We start from the raw sequence: 22,846 nt of genomic DNA, 5'->3' as shown, positions 1-22,846 counted from the left end.
AGACTCTATTTCAATTCTTTAGGCCTTGGATTGACACTGCCTTTTGCACCCACCCCCTGCCTCTTTCAAACGCCCTTCTAAGTCAGGCACCTTCTCTGACTTTCTTCCTCAAATTGCTCTTCTGACATGGGAAGTTGGAATAAGAAAATTAGTGTCTCATTACCCTAGAGGATATACTTTTTCTGAGGTTTTTGCTTATTGGACTGTGTCAGGCCAAGGAGAAGCCAGGAGCCTTTAATCAGAGCAGCTTTTGCTGATAAGATTCGATTCGGAGACCAGCAGATTGGTTCTCCCTGTGCAGGGAAGCCAGGGAACCAGGGAGGCACGGATCGGGGCTCCCTGTGGTTTCCATCCTTTCCTGCGTTCATCCTGGAGAGATGAACCTCTCCATCAGAACCACGACTCTGTGATTGCCCCAGGAGCCCGTCTCCCCACAGCATGTGTGTTCTCCCCAGGGCCAGAGCCCAAGGAAGGTGGCACACGGGGCTGAGAAAAGGGCGTGTGAGTCCTGAAGGGTTTGGTCAGGATTACCTCAATGGGCTGTCTTCTTGGTCTGCAATTTACAGCTGCCCTCTGCTCCAGGGCCAGGCAGGCTGGTTCTGAAAAGAACTGGTATTGTTGGGACAGTTGAGCAGGGTAACAGCCAGCTGTGGAAGCGTTTCAACCCATAAGGCTACCAGGCTGAGGGTGAGAGGCGTGGGTCACCCCATGCACCTAGAGAGTGCCGGGGGTGCCAGAATATGGGTAGCACGAGGGAAGAGGAGGGAGAGGCCAGCAGGGCGGGAGGATTAGGAGAAGGCTTCCTGGCAGGGAGCCACACTCAGCTAACCAGGAAAAAGCCTTTGGCTAGGGGGCTGAGCCCCTGCAGGGGGTGGTGTGTCCCCCACGTCCAGCCTCTGTGGGACACGGATACAGAAAGCCCACCTGGAGAGAAGGGGCAGTGAGTGCTGACAGGGGTTAGCTCTGATCACATCGGAGAGACCACCTGCGTCCTTTTGATGTCAGACTTTCCAAATCAGTCCACTTTCCCCCAAATATGTGCACTGTCAAGAGCAATGGAAAAGGGTCTGGACTTGATGAAATGTGGGGAGAGTCCTAGATCTGCCCCTCCCCAGCTGTGATCCTAAGAAACTCCTTTGCCCCCAGAGCCCTTTCAGCTTTCTGATTCCATCCTGCATTTCCTTCTCCACGCGGAGACGTCCCTGCTTACGTCTGTCCCTGCTCCCGTGCCCGGCAGCCTCCATTTCTCCTGTCATTCCCCCCATCTCTTCCCGCCTCCACACACACGTGGCCACAGGAACCAGTAAGTTCACACTTGGGGAGCTGACTCTCTGTTGTCCTCAAGGAAATCCTGGTGAGGCCCCCTGAGCTATTGAGGTCTCTTGTGGCTTTGTAGGATGGAACTCAGACACTGACACCCTGGGAGAAGGGTCTTTGGCCAGAAAAGCCTTTGGCTGGGGGCTCCAAGGCATGGAGTGTCAGCACCATGTGCCTGGGAGACCCCAGAGATGATGACGGCTTTGAGGAGAAGACCCCTCCTCCAGCTGCGCTTCTCCAACTCCAGGGAAGGTCACCCAGGCACTTCTAGAAAGAAGCTAAGCTTTGGGGGACTTGACCGAACCACTTCCTCAACCCCAGCCACAGAACCCTGGCATTTATCAGAGGTCGCCTGAGATTCCACGCATGCGTGTTCCCGGTCCTATGGGCTCAAGGCTTGCGGTTCTCCCTAGGTTTAGCTACAAGAAGCTGGCAGACACTATCCTACTTTGAAAAAGTGCTTCTCTACCCGCTAGAAATAATCCCATTGGCTGGAATTGTGAGTGTGAAATTGGAAGTAACCTTAGAGATCATCTAGTTTAACTTCACCTTATTTTACAAAAGATCAGGAAGCTGAGACCCAGAGAGAGAAATGGACTTTCAAGGCCACCCTGCTAGTTACTGATGGATGACAAGCCTAGTCTCCTGATTCTAATACTGTTTAGTTGCATCGTGTTGCCTTTGAAAGGTTGTGGGTCAGTCAGATCTCACGTTTGCTGCAGAAGATGACTAGTTTCCAAAGAGAAAACCGTGAGTTAGTCAAGATCAGTCCTGAGACCACCAGCCTGTTTAACCCTTTTAAATAGGGCTGAAAGGTTAGAAAGGAAAGGGCTGGGAGGAAGGCTGGGAGAAAAGGGGAAGAGGAAGTCAGGAGGATGGAGAGAGCAGGGCAGAGAAGGATGTGCGTGGTGTCACTCCTCAGAAACGTCCTGGGGGCTCATTTCTGGCCCAGTGACACCCATAGCTCCCTAGCAGCCTGAGCGTCCTAACTAATCTGTCTCTGAAAGATTAGTTAACAGAAGATGAAGCCTGGACAACAGATGAACCAGGCTTCATCTTCACATGACTCACCCGGGCTTCCCTGCGACAACTGCAGTGGAATCAGTAAGAGCAGAATGTCCTGGGCTCACTGAGAGCGCCCTCCCCCTCCCAAAGCCCAGACTTCTGTCTGATCTGCCTGCTTCTCTCCTGGTGATGTCATTAAACATCCTGTGAGTGGCCGCGGTGAGCGGCTCTGTGGTAAACCCGCTGCAGTTCAAGGCTGAGTTCTCTCCTGTCCTGAAGGGCACATCCATGTGAAAGAAAGGAAGGGGCGGGACAGGGCTGTTGGCTTCTGGTTCCAGGGCTTCCGAGGAGGGGCTGTGCTCACGCCGCTGGTGCAGGGGTGGCGTTCGACGGGACAGGGGGATTTGATATGAAGCAACAAGTCTTTCTTAGAACACTTCCTTCCTTGTGATGTTCTTGGAAATTCTCAGTCTTCTGGGTTTCACCAGGATGCCGGGTTAGCTGAAGCTTTGCGTTTCAGACCTCCAGAAGGTGGTGAGTGTTCCACAGTGGACCAGTCTGAGTTAGAAGAGGAGGCTTTAAGTTTTCCTGCCAAATGACTTCAAAGTTTAAAACCATAAACTGCCAGTCTTGTTCATCCAAATACAAAGAATCTCGCAAACTGGCAATATCAGTCGCCTCCTGGAAGGACAATGAGATGGTTGAGGGAGGAGGGTGGATGGGGAGCATTTTACTATAGAATCCTTTGTAGATTTTGAAACTATATAATGTTTTCATTGATGAAAAATTTAAAGAAACAGAAGAACAAGCGTCTTGATAAGAAAGAGCTCTGTTTTTATTTTAAAGTGTGATCGTGAAGATTGAGAAAAACTTGATCATATATACAATACACTACCCTTCCTGGTTATTAAGTCAGAGAACCAGAAGACCATGGGCTGTTTAATCCGATGACCATTGCACAATACATGCATGCATCTTACAGATGAGGAAACTGAGGCCCAGAGAGGAGACGGGACTGGCAGACTCAGAGCCAGAAAGGTCCAGGGCTCCTTCTCCTCCTCCCTGCTGCCTCTCGGGAACGCTGCCCACTGGGTTCCCCATGAATTATGTTGGAGATAAATTCTTGGTGAGGATGTTTTCTAATGCCACCGCGGATATGCTGCCGCCATCCTCTGACTGTATCCCGGTGGCATTGCTATAGGTGATGGCAACTGCTGGGCACCTTGTACAAAGCTGAAGAGGCGTGACGAGCTTCTTGCCAATGAAAGGCACAAAGATGACTGAGCGTGTGGTCTCCTCTGAGAGCAGGCTATATGCCCCATCGCGTCCCTTCCCGGAGCGAGGGCTGACGACACGGGAGGGGGAGGGAAGTCCTGCCTAATACACGTGTGTGTCTCGTTACAGAGTCATCAGCTACGAGTGCTGTCCCGGATATGAGAAGGTCCCGGGAGAGAAGGGCTGTCCAGCAGGTGAGTAAGCCTTGCTGTTGGCACGGATGGAAGGGAAGGAGGGAGAGAGGACCACCCACGTGAAGGGCAGCAGAGTCTGAGTGGGGGTCCCAGGGGTGGGGCTCCATGACAGGGCCAGAGGATGGAAGCTGGAAACAGCAGGTTTCCTGCGCTGCTCCTTCCGGTACAAGCCGACTGCTTAACACGCTGCGGGAACAGACTCCGATCCTGACCTGCCTGTGCCCTCTGCACGAGGCACAGGCTCCTGGCCTTGCCGTCTCTGGCTGGGAGTGATTCTAAAGACATCCAGCATTTCTCATCAGCCCTGCTGGAGAGTGGATGGCGTGGGCCTGGTCTCCGGCTGGGCTGGGAACACCGGGCCACGCCCCCCTCACTCTGTCAGAAGCCGGCCCAATGGAGCTCGTAGGGACGGGAGCGGCAGGCCAGGCCGGCTTCCCCAGAATCAGCCAAGGGTCCCACGATGGCCATGCGGGTCCACAGACGACGTGGTACCTGTGAATTTACTAGATCCTCTCCTTTAGTCCCATACACCCCTGGGGACTGTACAGAGGAGGATTTTTTTTTTTGTTTTAACTTTGAAAACTTCGCTATTTCATTAGTTGAGAATGTGAGACTGAGACTTAAAAGGAAGGGGGTGACTTGGTTGGTGCCATGGTCACGAAGGGGGTGTGGTTGGCATGGGCTGGAGCCGCGGCCTTCCTGACTTAAGTGGCAGGACAGGTGGGAAACGTGGGATGGGGAAGGAGATGACCTGGAAGGTGGGACCCAGCCTCTGGGCCTTAGTTTCAGGCCCTTTAAAAGGAACACGAAGCTCCCTGTGGGAGGGGAAGGGCCTCCTGAGCTTCCAGCTACTTGTAGGAAATAACATTTTATTACTTATAAATACCTAAAGTACTTCCAAGATCTGTTTCATTCTGGTGGAGGCCATTAGGGAACCAGTTTCAAAAACAGCTAGATAAATCCGTAAGGCTAGCTTGTAACCGGGATATCTGTTTCCAGTGTATGTTCCCACCTGTGTTATCTAAATGTCTATGAACAAAAGCTTTGCTCTGCTTTAGTTAAAAATGATTAAGAATGACCAATCAGTTGAGTTCAAGTAGGGAGGCACTTGGCCTGGGGGTTGTTCTAAGAAGCACGTGACCAGCCTTTTGGGCTCCCCGGCAGCAGGCTGTCTCTGGCCTTCTCCAGCGGGTGTGCCATCCCACCTCAGACAAGGGTGTGGTCTGGTTGGGGGGGGGCGTCCCACAGGCCATCCCTGCTCTGTCCTCTGCCCCTGCAGCCCTGCCGCTCTCCAACTTGTACGAGACCCTGGGAGTCGTTGGTGCTACCACCACTCAGCTGTACACGGACCGCACGGAGAAGCTGAGGCCCGAGATGGAAGGGCCCGGCAGCTTCACCATCTTCGCCCCCAGCAACGAGGCCTGGGCTTCCTTGCCAGCTGTGAGATGATCTCCTTCTGCCCAGGGACCCGTACTGGGGACGCTCTTACTGAGACTCCGTAGCGATTTCCCACCGTCTCAGGAAATGTCTTCCTTAAGCCCTCAGATAAAGCCATGGCACTTGAGCTAAAATACGCCTCCCCAGGTGGCTTCCAATGCCCCATCCATTTAAGTGGCCAGACAGACCTTGGTGCTCACGGGTAGGGGTCCTCGGCAGAAGGGGGGTCCCCGGGGCACGTTTCCCAGGGTGGCAGGGACCCCTCTGTCGAACGTGGGGCCTGCAGCCCCCTCACTGCCATACTGACCCCCCTCCTAGGAAGTGCTGGACTCGCTGGTGAGCAATGTTAACATCGAGCTGCTCAACGCCCTCCGCTACCACATGGTGGACAGACGGGTCCTGACGGACGAGCTGAAACATGGCATGGCCCTCACCTCCATGTACCAGAATTCCAACATCCAAATCCACCACTATCCCAATGGGGTAGGGAATCCCGCCTCCACAGCTCTGCCCCGTGCCCACCCTGAGCCCACACCCGGTCCACGCGTGGGGCTGGCTCCTGGGGTGGTATCCCGCGGGTGGGGTCAGCTGTGCACAGTCCTCTGCCCCCTGCACCTGCTTCTCCCCCGCTCGTGGAGGCCACATGCTGTCCTGTGTTCTCCCCGCCTGGGCCTTCGAGGCTGTGCCTCCGAGGTGTTAGCTGCTCATGCTCCTTCTCTGGGCAGATTGTGACTGTCAACTGTGCCCGGCTGCTGAAAGCCGACCACCATGCGACCAACGGTGTGGTGCACCTCATTGATAAGGTCATCTCCACCATCTCCAACAACATCCAGCAGATCATCGAGATCGAGGACACCTTCGAGACCCTTCGGGTGAGGGACTGCCCCGGGGGAGGCCCAGCTGGGGACACACCACCTCCTAAGAGGGCCTTCTTCTGTGGGAGGGGTGGAGGATGTCCCCACGTTCGTGGGCGCTTAGGTGACATGGAGCAAGTTCCTTGAAATGCCCATAAACATGGCGAGTCCACTAATCAGGCTGTCAGCTTGACCCCAAGGAGACATCGTAATTCTCTGCTGGGAACTTCCCCCCGCTGGTCTTCTCCTATGTACTGTCCTTTCCTTGACTCCCCTGGGAAGCTCAGAGGCGGTGGCTGCAGCAGGACGGCTGCCCGGGCCTGCACTGCGGGTTCCAGAGGTGGGAGGGCCCTTCCTCCCAGTTGCTGGTTCTCTCACGTGGGACTAGATAAATGGCCTTTCAGCCTGCATGATCTTCTGGACCACACATCCCCACCATGGAACCCCTGATGTAGCCATACCCCTGTTTCCTTGGAGCCCTGACCATCAGAGAGGACACGAGTATAGACACAGACACGGAGTCTGGGATTTGACTTCTGGCCTGGCTTCTGCCTGCTCTGGGGCCCCAGAATGCTGTTCCTGCCCCCCTGCCCAGCCGGCATTTATCTTACTACTGGGGTGGCACATGGGCCTTCCTCTTGGCACCGGCTGCTCAGAGGAAGTTAGCACAGGCTGCCCTGTCAGGGTTTTTGCCTTGATTCAAGGAGAACTTCCTGACCACAAAGGATACCAAGTGGGCGTGGGATGGTTGTTCCCCTAGAGATCGCCAACACAGAGAGACAAACATCCCCGGGCTGGGCTGGCACTCAGGTGGCCTCAGGAAGTGGCTCTGGAGGGCCCTAGGGAACCTGCCCTCTAAGCTCTTCCCATGCTTTCCTTCTGGGTCGCTCAAAGGTCAGGGGTCTGCAGGGGGACGATGTTCCCACAAAGTTGGTGGCACATCTTTTGATTAATAGCAGCTGATCCCCACCAAGTAACCCCCTCTTACTGTTCAGGTTTGGCACATATTCCTTCCTTTCTTCTTCCCTTTGGCTCTTTCTAACGCCCATCTGTCCTTCTGCTAACACATACTCGTTAAGCACCTGCTACTTCCCAGGTGTGCTCTATGTGCCCGAGGAATAGAGGAGAACAAGACAAAGTTCTGTCCCCGCTGGCACTGGTATTCTTCCGGGGGACACAGACAAGGCAGTCACAGATCATGCTAAGTGCTGTGAAGTCGGGCAGTAAGTGGTGAGCAGAGGAGCCCGTGGGGACTGGCTGGTCCGGGAAGGGTCTGGTCTGGAAGAGATGACCTTTCAGCTGAGGCCTGAATATCGGGAATGGCCAGTTATACAAGACACAGGGGCAAGAGCTAAGCTGGCAGAAGGGAGATGGAGAGTAAGGCTCAGAAGCAGGATGAGCAAGAAGGAGGCCTGCAGGGCTGAGTGAAGAGCGCTAGGCAGCCAGCAGGTGAGGTGGGCGTGGCCAGGCTGGTGAGGCCAGATCCTGCGGGGCCTTGCAGACCCGGCAAGGAGTGTGTCTCCTCCTGGGAGCAGCGGGGTGCTTTTAGAAGGTCATTTTCCTGCTCTGTAGAGAAGGGGTTATGTCATCCTCATGCTCACGGAGCCCACACAGATAATTAGCACCAGTAACGATTGAATTGCACAACGTGAGAATATGTGTCTAATAGACTCATTTTCATCTGGGGGCAGGGGCGGGGTGGGGGCAACGCCAAGTTGACTATCTAGAGAAACGACATTTTCGTCAAGGCCCGAGGAAGGAATAGGAGTCAGAGAAGCAAAGAAGGGGGGAAGGGCAGAGGGAACAGCAGGACAACAGCCTGGGGGTGGAAAGGAGGAAGGCAGGGCAGCAGCTAAGAGGTGGTCAGAGTGGGCGGAGCTCAGGCTGGCAAGGCTCCTGGAGGCCGTGGGACCAAGTGAGCCTTGGTTCAGCCTATCTTTTCATCCAGGGCTTCTACAGAAGTCTGGAGCCCTCCAGAGGGGCACTGGTGAGACCATGTGTGCCCAGAGCCTTCAGGGAACGCTCCGTCTTCTCCCCTCCCCACAGGCTGCCGTGGCTGCATCGGGGCTCAACACCCTGCTCGAAGGGGACGGCCAGTACACACTCTTGGCCCCGACCAATGAGGCCTTCGAGAAAATCCCCGCTGAGACCTTGAACCGGATCCTGGGGGACCCAGGGGCCCTGAGAGGTGAGCACCCCTGGGCTTCTGCTGCCACTCATTGGAGCGGCCAGACTAAGCCCCAGGCCTGCTCTTGACACGCTGCCTGCCATCCTGTCCCATTGCTCCCAGCTGGCTGTGTCTCTGCAGAGGCCACAGCAGAACCCTGGTCAGAGGGGTGGGCGAGGAATCCAGCAGCCTTTTTCTAGGGACACAGCTGGGCTGAGGAGGGAGGTGGAGCTGGAGGTCCAAAGCAAGCTGTGGCCAGAGTCTGGAAGAGTTAAAGGCCCAAATGATCAAAGCTAGAGTGAGGCTGCCGGAGTGGGCGGTAGCTTGGAGTTGTGGGGAGGGGGTGGCAGGTGCTGGCATCCTCGAAATGGAATCATCATGTTGACCCTTGAACTTTGCCTGTGTCTGGCCGGGGGCCTCAGGGATAATCCAAAATTACGATGAAACACCCAAAACAGTCAACTCTTGACTCTTCATTGCTGAGTCCTTCCTCACCTTCTCAGTGAGCTGATAAGTTAGGAGGAGTGTTGATTATTGCTGGAGGAGAGGGAAGAACCATGTGAGGGCATGTGAGGGAGATTAGGAGGGGAGGCCAGGCTCTGCCACCCCAGCTCCCCAACTCCAGGACCACTGAGATGCTGCCTGCCGGTCCCTGGGTCCCCTTCAAAGGGGAGTAGGCCCCAGGTCCCCTGTGCACTCCAACCCTCCAATCACACTTACTCCTCCCACATATAATCCAGGGATGACTTCATTTCTTTTGGATCTATTTAAACCCACCTTCGAAATGCCTAATGCATTTCAGACACCCCATAAATGTAAAACGTTCTCCTTGAAGCTATGCAGGGATGGGAAGGGGCACATTTCTGAAAGCACAGATGGGGATCTATGATGTCCAGATATTGTGGTTCCAGGAACCCAGGCCACAAAAGTGAACATGGTACAGTCAAGGAAGTTTAAACCTAGTTGGTGTAACAGGCTTAATTAAAAACAGGTCATTGGGGACCTGATGTGCTGAGCGTTGTACTCAGAGATACTCCCAAGGTCACGGGGATGAGGGCAGGGATGGGCATCTGCAGCCTGAGGGTCCTGAAGGCTTCCGAGGAGAGGAGACTTGGGTGCATCGCAGCATTTTAGCTTTTTATTTAGAGCTGTTTTCCCCCTAAAACATGTTTTGTACGGAGCACATTTTTATCTTTGTAGCTATCAGAACACCTTATTATAAAGTGAAAAAAACACCCCAAGTTTATCCCTTTTGCACATCTGCCTTTTCCCACGTTAAGCTGTTTGCTCAAAGCGAGGGCCCTCTGTGTGGGGCTGCTACTGCAGGCTGGGTGGGGGGCGGCCACGGTCCACCTGACAGTCTCCTGGTTGCTAGCGGGTCGGCAGATGGACGAGAAGTGCCCGTTCGCAGACTGGCTTCCAGCCCTGGCCTGGCTCACCCTCCGAGGGGCCCTGGCAGTTCACCCACCTCCCCACCCCCGGCCTTCAGCTTCCTTCCCTGAGAAACTAAATCCCCAAGGCCTCATTCCCACAGCGGTCTTGCCGTCCTCTGTCTTCCCCACCAGCTGAAGCGGGTCAGCACTGGCCTTCAAGGCCCTCAGCACTTCTGCGGGGCCTCAGAGCTTCCTCCTGTCTGTGACAGTGCGGTTTTGGTTCCCACACTCAGGACACATTGGAACTCGCCTCTGTGGTGAGCACGCAAGACAAAGGGCCCCGGGGACCTTGGTGAGCAACAGTCCTGGAACGGCTCTGCCTGGCTGGGGCTGGAGCACGTCCCCTCCGCTGCTCCTGCAGCCTCAGCACCCCCAGCCCCTGCCCTGTCCCTAAAGCAGCACTTGGGCAAGTAATTAAATGATTGTGTTTATGATCTACGGGCGGGGTGAATGGGGCTGCAGGGACCATGTCTTACTGCTCACCGTCCCCAGCCTCTAACAGGCCCTGGCAACTAAGGAGACCCTTGGGGTAAAGTGAACAAAAACAAATAAAATGTAGAAATAATGCAGAACTTTCATTTGCTACAGTTTTCATCTTTTCCTACCACACTTTACATTTTCATAAAGGTCAGTAGATTAAAAAAATCCCAAGGTAAACTCACTTGAGTTTTTCCCCTATCTGGGAAGTTCAGATACAAATAAGAGAATTCACCCTGAAGTTCAGGTACTAAGAAGCTAATCACTAGCATTTGTTGGGCATTTACTCTGTCGTCAGCCGCTGTGCTGGGTGCTTACATTCAGAGTTTCATGTCATCCTTACATCAGCCCTAGGAGATGAATGCTGTGCTTATCTCCACTTGACCGGTGAGGAAGTTGAGACTCAAAGAGGCTCAGTGACTCGCCCAGGGTCCCACAGCTGCTAAGTGGCCGAGCTGGGATTCAAACTCAGGTAGACTGCACAGAGCCCAACTAGTTTTAGAGGCTAGGAGGAGGAGAGGAAGAGGAGGATCCAGGCCACATGGTACCCCAGGCTCGTCTGATCGTTAGCCTCGGAGAGAATGGAATCCTCCTAGCCGGGGCAGGCGGCGAACTGGCGCCTCAGGTCAGCCCGGCTGGCACTGACTTGACCTGTGTCCTGTTCGGCCCCCAGACCTGCTAAACAACCACATCCTGAAGTCGGCCATGTGTGCTGAAGCCATCGTGGCGGGGCTGTCCTTGGAGACCCTGGAGGGCACCACACTGGAGGTGGGCTGCAGCGGGGACACGCTCACCATCAACGGGAAGCCCATCATCTCCAACAAAGACGTCCTGGCCACCAACGGTGTGATCCACTTCATCGACGAGCTGCTCATTCCAGACTCAGGTGATCCAGGCCTCGGGGGCCTTGGGCCTGCCAGGTCTGCTGTGCCCTGTGCCGTCCATGGTGGCGCGGCTGGGGGAACTCGGGGATCTTGGGAGCCGCTTCCCTGTCTGCACCCAGCTCACAGCCTCCCAGGAGAGACAGCCTGGGCACCTGGCAGGTTGCAGCCAGATTATGAAGAGTCTTGAGCTGCAGGCTTGGGAGTCCGGGCGTTACCCTGTGGGCAGGGGAGAGCCATTGGAGGTGTCTGGGGAGGGAGCGACTCAATCACGGAAGCCTTTCAGAAGATCTGCCTGCACTGGTTGGGCACAGAGGGCCATTTGCTGACTTCAGAGCATTTGCTTTCTCCATCATGCCCAAGGATCCCAGGGTCACTGACCCAGGGAAAAATGACTGAATGGACTTTGGCTTGGGTCCCATTCAGCATCCTTTCCCCATCCTGGATTGCCGGGGAGTTCTACTGCTAATGAGTGAGGGAATTTCACAGGAAAAAACAAACCCAGAAGAAAACTTTCTGTGGGTGTGGTCACTGGCATTATCAACTCTTCAGAAGCCATGACACAGACAAATGCTTTCTTCCTTCCCAGCATTGGACAGGACCCTGACCAAGGGCTGGGACAGAGGCCCTCTGCCCAACTGAGCCTCACCTCACTTCCCCAACCGGTGTGGTTTTCTGGGTGACCATTCCCCTGATGACACAAACCCGCTGTGCCCCAGCAGTGTTTAGAGGGGTTGTTGACTCAAGAGATGACATTCCTGCTGATGTATGTCATGCTCTGGGATGGACGAATGATACATGAAAACAGTACTTTTAACTTTTGAACCCACTTTCTCCTTCCTTATAGCCAAGACGCTATTTGAGTTGGCTGCAGAGTCCGATGTTTCCACAGCTGTTGACCTTTTCAGACAAGCTGGCCTCGGCACCCATCTCTCTGGAACTGAGCGATTGACTCTCCTGGCCCCCATGAATTCTGTCTTCGAAGGTATCGTGGGGAAGAAGGCATCCCTGTGCGTTTGTCTCTGGGGGCAGCTGCCCCACCGCTGTCACCTCCACAGCACCCTCCCCAATTTACAGCTCCCCGTGGACCATTCGTGCTTCCACCCAGCTCAGCCAAAAGCAGAAGTGACTTCACGAGAAAGTGAAGAGACACTGCTATTTCGTTTGGTAGAGCAGAGGATGCATGTGGCAGTCTTGTCCTCAGAATTCAAGAGTGTGCATCTGTTGGGAGAGCAAAGCACTCCCTTGTCTTTTTATTTGCAGGGTCAATTGCCAGTGTGATAGTCAGGAGGTCAGAGTGAGGATACAGCTGAGCCATGGCCATGGGGAAGGCAGAGAAGGGCCAAGTTGTGTCCGTGCCTACCCCTCCCTCTTAGGGCAAAATTCCAAACACCCTTGATTATCTAGACATTTTTTTTTTAATTCTCAGAAGATGCCAGATGTTAAGGAATATTGGCAGCCTTGCTTGATTTCTCAATTTCTATTTCCAAATGGAAGGAGGGACGGGCTTTCTGCTGCATTGTCTGGACCTGACCACGCCTTCTCTTGCAGATGGAACCCCTCCAATTGATGCCCAGACGAAGAATTTGCTTCTGAACCACATGATTAAAGATCAGCTGGCCTCCAAGTATCTGTACCACGGACAGATCCTAGAAACTCTGGGCGGCAAAAAACTGAGAGTTTTTGTTTACCGTAATGTAAGTTCTGGGTCCTAAATCACGCTCTTTCTTTGTCTCAGCTCCAAGAAATGCAAGCTATATTAGTGTTAAAAAAAAAAAAAAAAGTGTTCAATAAGCAGGAGCTTGCCTGAGAACTGGTTTCTAATAAGGAAGGAAGGAATTTTAGAAAGAATATCTGATATCAAAGGATCGAAATGGGGGTCTTGCCAAAAGAGTCAAGCCTCCTTTTCTGGAGGCCTTTGGGAATAAACTAAACACCTGTCTGGCCTGGCTGGGTAAGCAGCCATCCACCCTGAACCCAGAGTGATGAACGAAGGGAGGAGGGATGCAGGTTTTGGATCCTTCTTAGCTTCCGTGAAGAGAAGCCTTACCTGAAGTGACACTCAGCCCTCCTTGGTCCAAAAGCTTCTCTTCCCTCTTCTCCTGTTTCTTCTCTCTCTTCAAACCCAACAGTTACCCTGGAATATCAAATAAGAAGTACAACACAACATAGCCCTTGCTCGGGACCAGCCAGCGCCATTTGGCTAAAGACGGTTGTCATTTGTTAAATAAATAAATGAAGAGACTCGATCTCTTTATTTGATCATTGTCAATGGCCCTCTCGTGTCACGTGATAATCTCATTATGGGCCCTCTCTGTACATTTATTGGGGCCTCTATAGCTGTTCTTTCCTTAAGGAATGCCATTTTTATTTTTTTTTACCTGGAGGAAACACATCCTTTAATCCTAGTCTTAATGCTGCAGCCCCGTATATATTCACTGATCTCTGCGGGTGAAGCCATCAGCACATGCCCTGAACAAATCAGGAGGCCCCTGCTTTGGGTTGGGGGGTAACGTGGCCTCTCTCTGCCCCTCTTTTGTGCAGAGCCTGTGCATTGAGAACAGCTGCATCGCCGCCCACGACAAGAGGGGCAGATACGGGACCCTGTTCACCATGGACCGGGTGCTGACCCCCCCAGTGGGCACCGTCATGGACGTGCTGAAGGGGGACAGTCGCTTCAGGTAACCGGCTCCATCCCGGGGCGGTGCTTCTGCAAGTGGCCCTGCTGGGGCAGGACGGTGGCCTCAGCTGTCTGTCGAGCTCCCCACTTCCTCGGGGCTCCAGTGAACACTGGCCGTGTGTCCGTGTGATCTCCCAAGCCGGGGATTCGGAAAGGACGAGGGTCACCTTGAAAACTTAGGTTGAGAAGAAGGGTGGCTTCTGGGAGTGTAATCCTCACACCCTTGGGAACAGGGAGGGGGCTGCACTTGTATTCCTGAAGGGCAAGGGAAACATCCTGCTCTCCTTTTAAAGTCCCAGGGAAGCTGAGAACACCTGGCTTTGCGCGCGTGATGAGTCTCACTCCGTGTAGTGTCTGCTTATTGCCCCTGAAGGTTCCTTCCTTCTCAGGCTCCTGATGTCACTTTGTTTTCTTGCCTTGCTCTCTCCATTTCTGATTTGCTCACTCACCACTGGGTGCTGTGACATCGAGCATTTCTTGTCCCTGAATTCAGCCATCTGCACAAGAGCCTAGGAGACCACCCATCCTCTGCCCCCACCTCCCACCCCCCGGAATCACATCCCTCAGGCCCTGGAGCTCAGCCAGTCTCTGGGTCAGCCATGGCACTGACCTCTCCCTTCCTCCTTCCGCCTCTGACCACTGACTTCTGGCTTTTAACTGAGCTCAGCATTTATGGAGAGAAGATGCAGACCGGAATCGTTCCCTGTCTGTACGAAAACCAGCAAGGGGTATGAATGCCAGTGCTCTGGGCTCCCCCTACCCACCGTGGTGCGGTATTTGGGCAAATGACAACCCCCCCTCACACACACACAGGGAGGTGACCTTTTCCGTGTGTGTATCCACAGCATGCTGGTGGCCGCCATCCAGTCTGCGGGGCTGACCGAGGCCCTCAACCGGGAAGGGGTCTACACGGTCTTCGCCCCTACCAATGAAGCCTTCCAAGCCTTGCCACCGGGAGAACTGAACAAACTCTTGGGTAAAGACCAACCTAAGTACATTTTTCAACTTCTCTAAAGTAACTGTATCGGTCAGGGTTTCAGCAGGAAACAGTTGGCACATTATGAAGGGTTTGACTGAAAGGAATTTAATGACAAGACTATTTGCAGAGGTGTGGGCAGGGTTAAGGAACCAGCAAAGGGTGATGGTACCCATTGTTTACCACTCCAGGCCTGGGGGTGCTGGGGGCAGGGGATGGTGGGGGGAGAGCCGGTCCAGGGAGACCCTAGGAGGAGGGGCGTAGCACACTGGCTAGAGCCACATGCAGCTGCTGTCAGAACCATGGCAAGGAGGCCACTAGGTGCCTTGGCCTCCTTCAGCGGCCTCCTGGCAGCTGATCGCAGGAGGGTGAGGGAGCCCGGATGATGTACTTCACGGTGGTCAGCTTCCCCGGGCAGTGAACAAGGCAGAGAAGAGTAGAAGGGAATTGAGGGTAGATGACAACCAGCCCAGTCAACAAGGCATGCCTTCCCCTGAGGACCTGTGAGAAGCTGCTCATGAAGCCATTTACCTGCATCACATGTACCTCGGGATGAAAGCTTTACCGAGAAGCTCATCAAGGCCCTGAGCAATTAGGTTGAGTATGTTTGAGAGACAATCTAGTGGTGAAGAGCTTGGGCTCCCAGATTACCTGAAAGCAGACCAAACCCTGGCTCTGGCATTTACCAGCTGAGTGACCTCTTGCAGGTTGCTTAACCTCTCTGGGCCTCAGTTTTCCCATTAGTAAAATGGGGGTGGTAAGAGCGCCTTGCTCAGAGTGTTAATAAGGATTAAATGAGCATTGCCCACAATGCTGGGCACATGTGCCCCATCGATAATGGGGTAATGGCTATGACGGTGCGGAGGTAGGATGGGCCTGCGGTGTTTACTCTGACGCATGCCTGTGAACGACACATCCACCCAGTGCAGAAAGGTGAGGAGGAGGAGGAGGTGGAGGAGGAAGGACCTTGGCTAAGCCTTGGGACCCAAATTGTCTACACCTCCCTTCCCGCTCTGGAGTACAGAACAAAAAGCTCGGGCAGCTGTGAACTGAATTTGTGTCCTGTTTAATTTTCTTTATTGCTAAATGAATGCCTGTGTCTGTGGTGCTGACATATGTTCCTGAGGAGAGGGGAGACATTCATTCTGGACATAAACTTTCCATTCTGTCTCTGTTCAGGAGGAAGGGAATATTCCCCAGGTGTCCCAAGCCTGCTTGGCTTGCCTTTCATTTTCAGCTGTGTGGGAGCTGAGGGAGGGCTTGGGCAAAGCTCCCCCAACACGCCCTCCCTCAGGCCTGCGGGCAGGATTAGACCCCAGCACGCCTGGGGCATGGAGCCCATCCCAGTCCCCGTGTTAGAGGTCGATCCAGATGTTAGAGATCTCAGAAGAAGGAGACCCCTCCCATCCTGGGGGCTGGCTTGGCTCAGCACCTCCAGGCCGTACTTTGGTGGAAGGGAAACTCTTGCCAGCTCCAAGTTGTTGATGTTTGGAAATCCCTTTGTACCTGGTAGCTCCATCCCGTGGCACTCATGTGGATTCGTCCATAACCAAGTGAACTCCCCAAAATACTTTAAAGCTTCCTCTGTTCTCAGTTTCAAGTTGCTGGAAATAGCCGTCCATAAGCCCTGGGGATACCCGGCCATTTGGCTGGTAACATGAGTGCCAGGGGCAGCCTCGATGCAGAGGAGAAGGCAGCTGGCAGCCTTAAGATTGCCTCCCACACTTAATTTGGGGACTGCCTGTGCACCTTGATGAGCAATTGGCTGCTTTCCCCAGTGGGTGGAGGAGCTGACGTGGGCCGGAAGGAATGCTGAGACGTGACGAGGAGGGACGCTGTGGAGGGATCCCCCCTTCGGCCCTGACCTCATCGGCTCCATAGCTCCTCCAGACCGCAGCTGTCGACTCTTTTAAGTTCTCCCTTAGGAAACAGCCGTCTCAAAGTATGCATTTGAGGGCAGAATGTGTAAATATTTCACTACTGTGTTATAACTATTGGGAGCCATGCTGATGATGAAATGTCTCAGATGCCAGTGCTGGAAAGGCCCCTGGCTTTCCAAGCAAATATTTAGTCATGGAAACATGAGTCATACTCACAGAGGAGTATAGATTAACTCCCTTCTCAGCATCACGGAAGCGTGTACTTAACCCAGCAGCCCATCCAGTGCACAGGTAGAGTCATGGCCACGGTCATATGTCTTGTTCCCCTGACCATTATGCACATGGTGGGTCGGAGGGCTGAGCACACAGTAGGTGCTCAATAAGTGCTTATTACCTGGGCAGGGGGTTCTCCATCTCGGGGGTGACTGCTTACATCTTCTCCTTTGGGCCCTCCCTGACCACACCAGTTACCAGCCTTAGGATTAACTCTGCTTTCTTTTCCCACAAACCTGCAGGCAACGCCAAGGAGCTTGCCAACATCCTGAAATACCACGTTGGCGATGAAATCCTGGTTAGCGGAGGCATCGGGGCCCTGGTGCGGCTGAAGTCTCTCCAAGGCGACAAGTTGGAAGTCAGCTCGGTGAGTATGTTTAACAATTAAAAGGCTGGCCGTGCCCTACCACTGGGGTTTAGGGCACATCTCGTCCCTAGGATGGCATTAGACACACACTCCGTGTTTAAGAAGCATCTTGAATCTCTGAGTGCATTTTGAAAGAAAAGAGAAGAAAGAAGGAAAGAAAAGAAAAAAGGAAAGGAAAAGAAAAAGAGTCTTCAGGGAAATCAAGGGAGATTGTGGTTAGACCGGAATAAGAACTTCCAGATCTGCAGGGGAATAAAGCATCTGATTGGCATCTGGGAGAAGCTATTAAATCTCCCTTTCCTTAAGGAAATGATAGTTACTTACAAGTCTTGAAAGATCAATTCCCAATCCCCTTCCCACTCTATCCCCCCCAAGTCCAGGGGTTCACTGAGCTGTACCATGAACCAGACCAGCCCAGGAGGCTTTTTCTTCTGACGCTTGTTCTGTGAACCTTCCCTTACTCTGCACATTCCACTTTGGAGCTGCCTCCGAGGGTCCCTACCTTGAAGAGAGGGAACAGATAGGCAGCCCAGCTCTGCGAAGCTGCCTGTGGCCTCCCTGGCTGTACCAGCCAAGGCCACTGACACCCCGTGGAGGGACCACCCTTGCAGCATGTGGCTGGCTCAGCTTCTGCTTCCTGCACCTCTCTCCTGGCCTCCAGCCATCCCTGTGCTCATCAGCTTCTCCCGGGAGCACAGGCAGGGACGGCATGACTTGTTTGACTTCTGCAGGTCACCTGAGAATCTCCCAGCTCCTAGTCTGGGGTGTCAGGGTCCTGTCGGTCTCAGGCTCCAGTTTCCCCCTTCCCCCTTGGGTCGTTCAGGAAAGCCTGAGACAGATTTACCCTGTGAGAAACTCTGAAGCCAGGCATGGAGGAAAAGCGGAAAGAGCCCTTCAACCAGAGCCAGACACCTGGCTTCTGTTCCCAGCTGTCCCACCTGCTCAGCTTAAAGGAGGCCATGATATCGACCTCCTCACCACGCACTGCTGTGAGGATAAGGGAATCACACAAAAGAGCACTTTGTAAATTGCAACATGCTGGGTCCACACAAGGATTAAATTGAGTCTACCAGACCGAAGGTCTGTAGCTGACAGGGGTCTTGTTCCAGTCACCAGAGTATCCCCAGCACTTAGCACAGGATCTGGCATCCAGAAGTGCTCAGTAAACATTTGCTAGGTTTAAGAATGGATAAGGTAAACGTGCTTGGTGTTCAACAATTGTTGTCTCTTTTTCTCCCAGAAAAACAACGTGGTGAATGTCAATAAGGAGCCTGTTACTGAAGTTGACATCATGGCCACCAATGGCGTGGTCCACGTCATCTCCAGTGTCCTGCAGCCTCCGGGTAAGGCCCTAAAGAACCACGCCCCCGCTCATCCTGCTGCTGGCCCTTCTCGACACACAGCCGTTGGTGCTCGATAGAAACCCTGCTGTAAGCAAAGATGAGAATGATGTGGGACGTGTGGACTGAGCATCTCTGGACGGCATTGCTGGGTCTGGTTGAAAAGTAACTTAGGAACTCTTGGTTCAAATGCACTACACCCAGCAACTCAAGGACAGATTTCTCTTTGCTGCATTGCCTGGCTATCCTAGCCCTGTTCGAACAGAGCCCAGTTGTTTGTTACATGTGAACGCTGTGAACATGGGTCAAAGCACCCCTCCTGCAGCATCCCGCCCTGGGTGAGCTCTCTTTACCTCCAGCAAAGCTGGAGCCTAGCCTCTCTCAACCTGTGCATTCACCTTTCTTTGAGCTCTCTCCCCACGGGCCGAATTCCACCACGAGTTATGGAAAGTTATAAAGGAAAACTTCATCTGAGAATGTGAGCCAGAAAACCCAACAGTGCCCCCTCAGTCCTGGTGGTTATGAATGACACGCTAATCATTTCTCTCTCATTGAAGCTGCCTTTCCTTTTATCTGCAGCCAACAGACCTCAGGAACGGGGGGACGAACTCGCAGACTCTGCGCTTGATATCTTCAAACAGGCGTCCGCGTTCTCCAGGGTAAGACGCCTGGCTACGCTGGCCCCTGCCCTGAACAGCCTTGGGTCTTGTGCTTGGGCTCATGGAGGGGACTCTCCTGTCTTCCTTGGCTGTCCTCCCAGGGCTCTCCTGTAATTTCTGTCCACTCCCATGGGGGCATCCTCAGCCCCGGCCTGTGTGGAGTTTGGATAAAAGAACCCAGGCAGGCCCTGCTTCCTTTGTGGGCGACAGCCGAGGCCTTCCAAGCGAGGCATCTGAGCCTCAGTGCGTGGGGAGGCCGTAAGAACAGACACAGCTGTGGAATCCAGCTGACCGAGAAGGGCGGCCCATCTTGAATTTTCCTTACAGCAGACTGGCCTGCCCTGAGCCTGGGCTCCGAGTCACTCTTCTGTTTTCCGTGACTCAGCCCGCCGTGGCCAGTGCTGGGGCCCTGCTGGGCAGAGGTGTGGGTGCTGGATCCAGGGCCCTCTGTGTGGGGAACCTCCCTTCCTTGCCTCAGCCCCACCTCCCTCTCAGAACCTCTCGGACTTTCTGTGCTTCTCCTCCTGTTCCCTAGCTTGCCCAGGGCCCAGGGGTCCCACTCAGGCTCCCTTCAGGTCAGGTGGAGCCCCTTGGGAATACGGGTCATGTTACAGAAGGTTTGCATTTCCACAGAAGAGCCTGCAGGAGGTAGTCTTTAACCCAGAGGTATGGAGCTGGAATACGTCCCTTTACTTTTGGACATAGGGCTCTCCTTCGCGCCCCTTGAGGAGGGTTCTTGGCCCAGAGTTCCTATTCCTGAGCCACCCCCTGTGCGATCCCAGCTCCGCAAGCTCCAGGTGATAGTCTGGGGGGGAAGCCTGACTTTGGGGCATCCCAGGAATGTCCGCCTCAGAGTCTCCTTGGTTGGGGCTAGCATGTCATCACTTGGGGCTGCCACGACTGACTGAGTGGCTCCCCGGGGCCCAGCAGTTCCACATTCCCCTTCCTCTTCCTCATCCCCACCATTTTTTTCTGAGTAAGGATGGCAATGGGCAAAGCCACTGCCATGAGCAGGTGTAGGTATTACATCCACTAGAAAACTTAACACCTTGTGTTTTCTTTCAGGCTACCCAGAGCTCTGTGAAACTAGGTAAGTCTGGTCCGGGTTTGAAGTCCTTGTAGACTTGTTTGGGTCTTACCCCCAAGCAGGCCCAAATCTGCCGTCTGCTGTCTATAGATAAGAACACCATGGTGCAGTAAAACATGGCCTTTGGGGTCAGACACAGAACACCTAGTTTCCTTCTCCCTAAGATGGAGATAATAAGAGTGCCAACCTTTTTAGGGTTGATATGAGTTTTTAGGTTTGAGAATCTGGGAATATTGCACAGGGGCTTGGCAGGAACCCATGATGAGGTCGTGGTCCCAAGCTGGCAGACGTAGAAAATCCCAGTTCAGAACATCATTGAGTAAGATATGAAGTTTCACAAACCAAAAAGCATCTGCTCTGTGCAGGAGAGGATGGTAGAAGAAGGCTGCTTGGCCCTCGTGCTCGTGATTCTGACAGTATCCTAGACAGACATGGGAAGCCTGCACCTTTTTCACCTTTCAAATATCTCTCTTTCAGCCCCTGTCTATCAGCGGTTATTAGAGAGGATGAAGCATTAGTGCGAAGGACCGCAGGAGGAATGCATTTCAGCAGCTCCCGCCAATTTCTCTCAGTTTGCCAAAGAGACTGAATGTTTCTGAAACCAAATATCACACTTCAATGTACCTGGGCCATAATGTACACCGTAATGAGATCTGAGCCTTGGGAGGGTGGGGGGAGGAGGGAGAGAGAGAGACTTTTAATTTTTTCCCCCTAAACGTGACTGTTAGCCCATTGCATGCAGAGATCTGGATGTCACTGCCTGACATTCACTTCCAGGAAGGACCTGTCCCAAATGTGGAACTTCCTGCCTATGCTACTTACTCTGGAAAAGGGAGCCAAAGTTTCTGAAGCTCACAAAACATGAATCAAGCAATCCAGCATCATGGGGGTGTCGTGGCACTGTTTTTGTAAAGCTCTTTCACAGTTGGAGAAATAGAAATGGCATCCTTATAAGCTATGAGTTGAACTGCTCTGTCAAACATTTCTTGCACCTGCATGTAGCTTGGACCCTTCTGTGTGACCTGTCCAGGTAGAAAAGAGAGGGTAGGTAGGGCACGCAGAGCTCAGGATTCCCCGGTTGTGGTAGAGACATGGTGTGTCTGTAATAATAAAACCAAAGAAATGTGTGCCGCTTTGGATGGGAACTGTGTGCTGGCTTGGGTATTTACAGGGTTGGGTTTCTGTTTCTTGGGGCTGTGATGCGCCTTCCACGGAAATTCCACCAGGAGCAGCTAGGCGACAAGCCCTGAGGGATGGTCTGTGGGGATGACCATAGCATCAGCTTCATAGGTCCATCGCGAGGATGAAGGGACATGATTCTTGTAAAGCACTCGGCACAGCATTAAGTATCCTTTTTCTTATCACGCTGTCTGGAGCTGCTCAGGATCAGTGCAGCTGAGAGCCTTTTTTTAGTGTCTTTCCCACAGGCAGCCCACTTTCCTGGAGACTGGGACGCCCCGCCTTCCCCACAGGCAGCCCACTTTCCTGGAGACTGGGACGCCCCGCCTTCCCCCACATCACTGCCAAGGCTGCCTGAGAACTCATTTCACTTAGGCGACCAACTATCCAAAGATGGTGCTGCCGGGAATAGAGCAGTGGCGCACCAGACACGGCCCCTCCCTGGTGTGGCTTCCAGTCTGGGGAAAGACAGCCGTTAACACGGCATCCAATACAATCGTTCATCCATCCATTCCTCAGATGTGAGTGTTAGGCCTTGGGGAGCACACATGGCCCTGTTCTCATGGGGAAGAGACTCATTCGTCAGCTAATGGCAGTGCCGCCTGCCCAGCCACGTGGACTCTGAAGGAGGGCACTGTGGTTCTGTGACAGACGGGAAGGAATCTGAGCAAGTGGGGGCCGGAGGAAGGGACACCCAGGAGCTCCTGGATGTGGGAGGAGCTAAGAGGAGTTGAAGGAGCTGACCTGGAGGGGTGGAGGTCAGGCTGCGGGGGGCTCGGGAGACGTCCCAAGAGGTGAGGTTTAGCCTTCCGCACGCTGCCGCCACTTTCCCGCCACTCTGCCCGGCTCACCGCCCCCAGGGGCTCGTACAGGCTCGGGCCGCCTGTGATGCCCTGCTCCTGCTGGGGGTGCTGGTCTTCAAGCACCCAAAATTGCACACGCCTGGACGCTACAGGATGCCGTCAGAGCCCAAAGAGGTGATCAGTATAACTTCTAAAGATCCTTTCACTGCAAACAAAAATCACCACACGTTTCCTTAAAAATGCCAAAGCCCCTCCATCTGTCCCTGTGACCCCAGCCCTGTCCCTACCCCAGCCTCCCCAGTAAGGGGGGCTCCATCCATTCTTTCAGCTGGAGAGTCCTCCTTGTGACTGAGAACCACGCACAGTCATGGCCCTGCCTCCCCCTCCCAGCCAAAGAGGATTGAGTTCCCTTTTGGGGTCCTAAACATCCCCACCTCTGTTTTTCCTGGAGACTCAGGCTAAGCATTAGGTGCTGCCATCTGAGGATGGACACCCAGGGCCAAGGGGTCGGCCCCTGGATGTTTCCAGGGAGGGGTGATCGCTGGAGGGAGGTGTGTGCTGC

General features: G+C 53.7%; 1 protein-coding gene across 1 annotated transcript in view; it reads left to right on the top strand.

The window, feature by feature from the left end:
* TGFBI (transforming growth factor beta induced) overlaps positions 1–21,429 on the top strand; it is a 32,097-nt gene extending 10,668 nt beyond the window's left edge. Inside the window, exons 3-17 of the mRNA XM_082456350.1 lie at positions 3,727–3,791; positions 5,071–5,231; positions 5,547–5,711; positions 5,954–6,100; positions 8,129–8,270; positions 10,833–11,045; positions 11,888–12,025; positions 12,592–12,737; positions 13,585–13,721; positions 14,566–14,696; positions 17,092–17,216; positions 18,457–18,559; positions 19,136–19,215; positions 20,281–20,305; positions 20,780–21,429. Of these exons, the coding sequence (XP_082312476.1) occupies positions 3,727–3,791; positions 5,071–5,231; positions 5,547–5,711; positions 5,954–6,100; positions 8,129–8,270; positions 10,833–11,045; positions 11,888–12,025; positions 12,592–12,737; positions 13,585–13,721; positions 14,566–14,696; positions 17,092–17,216; positions 18,457–18,559; positions 19,136–19,215; positions 20,281–20,305; positions 20,780–20,820 (1,819 nt within the window). The 3' untranslated portion in view covers positions 20,821–21,429. The remainder of the gene's footprint in view (positions 1–3,726; positions 3,792–5,070; positions 5,232–5,546; positions 5,712–5,953; positions 6,101–8,128; positions 8,271–10,832; positions 11,046–11,887; positions 12,026–12,591; positions 12,738–13,584; positions 13,722–14,565; positions 14,697–17,091; positions 17,217–18,456; positions 18,560–19,135; positions 19,216–20,280; positions 20,306–20,779) is intronic.
* The last annotated feature ends 1,417 nt before the right edge of the window (positions 21,430–22,846 follow it).

The sequence above is a fragment of the Balaenoptera physalus genome (assembly GCF_965194825.1).
Source record: "Balaenoptera physalus genome assembly, chromosome: 3".
Classification (NCBI taxonomy): domain Eukaryota; kingdom Metazoa; phylum Chordata; class Mammalia; order Artiodactyla; family Balaenopteridae; genus Balaenoptera; species Balaenoptera physalus.
Note: the sequence above shows the minus strand (reverse complement) of the source record. Positions and strands in the feature narration are given on the sequence as shown.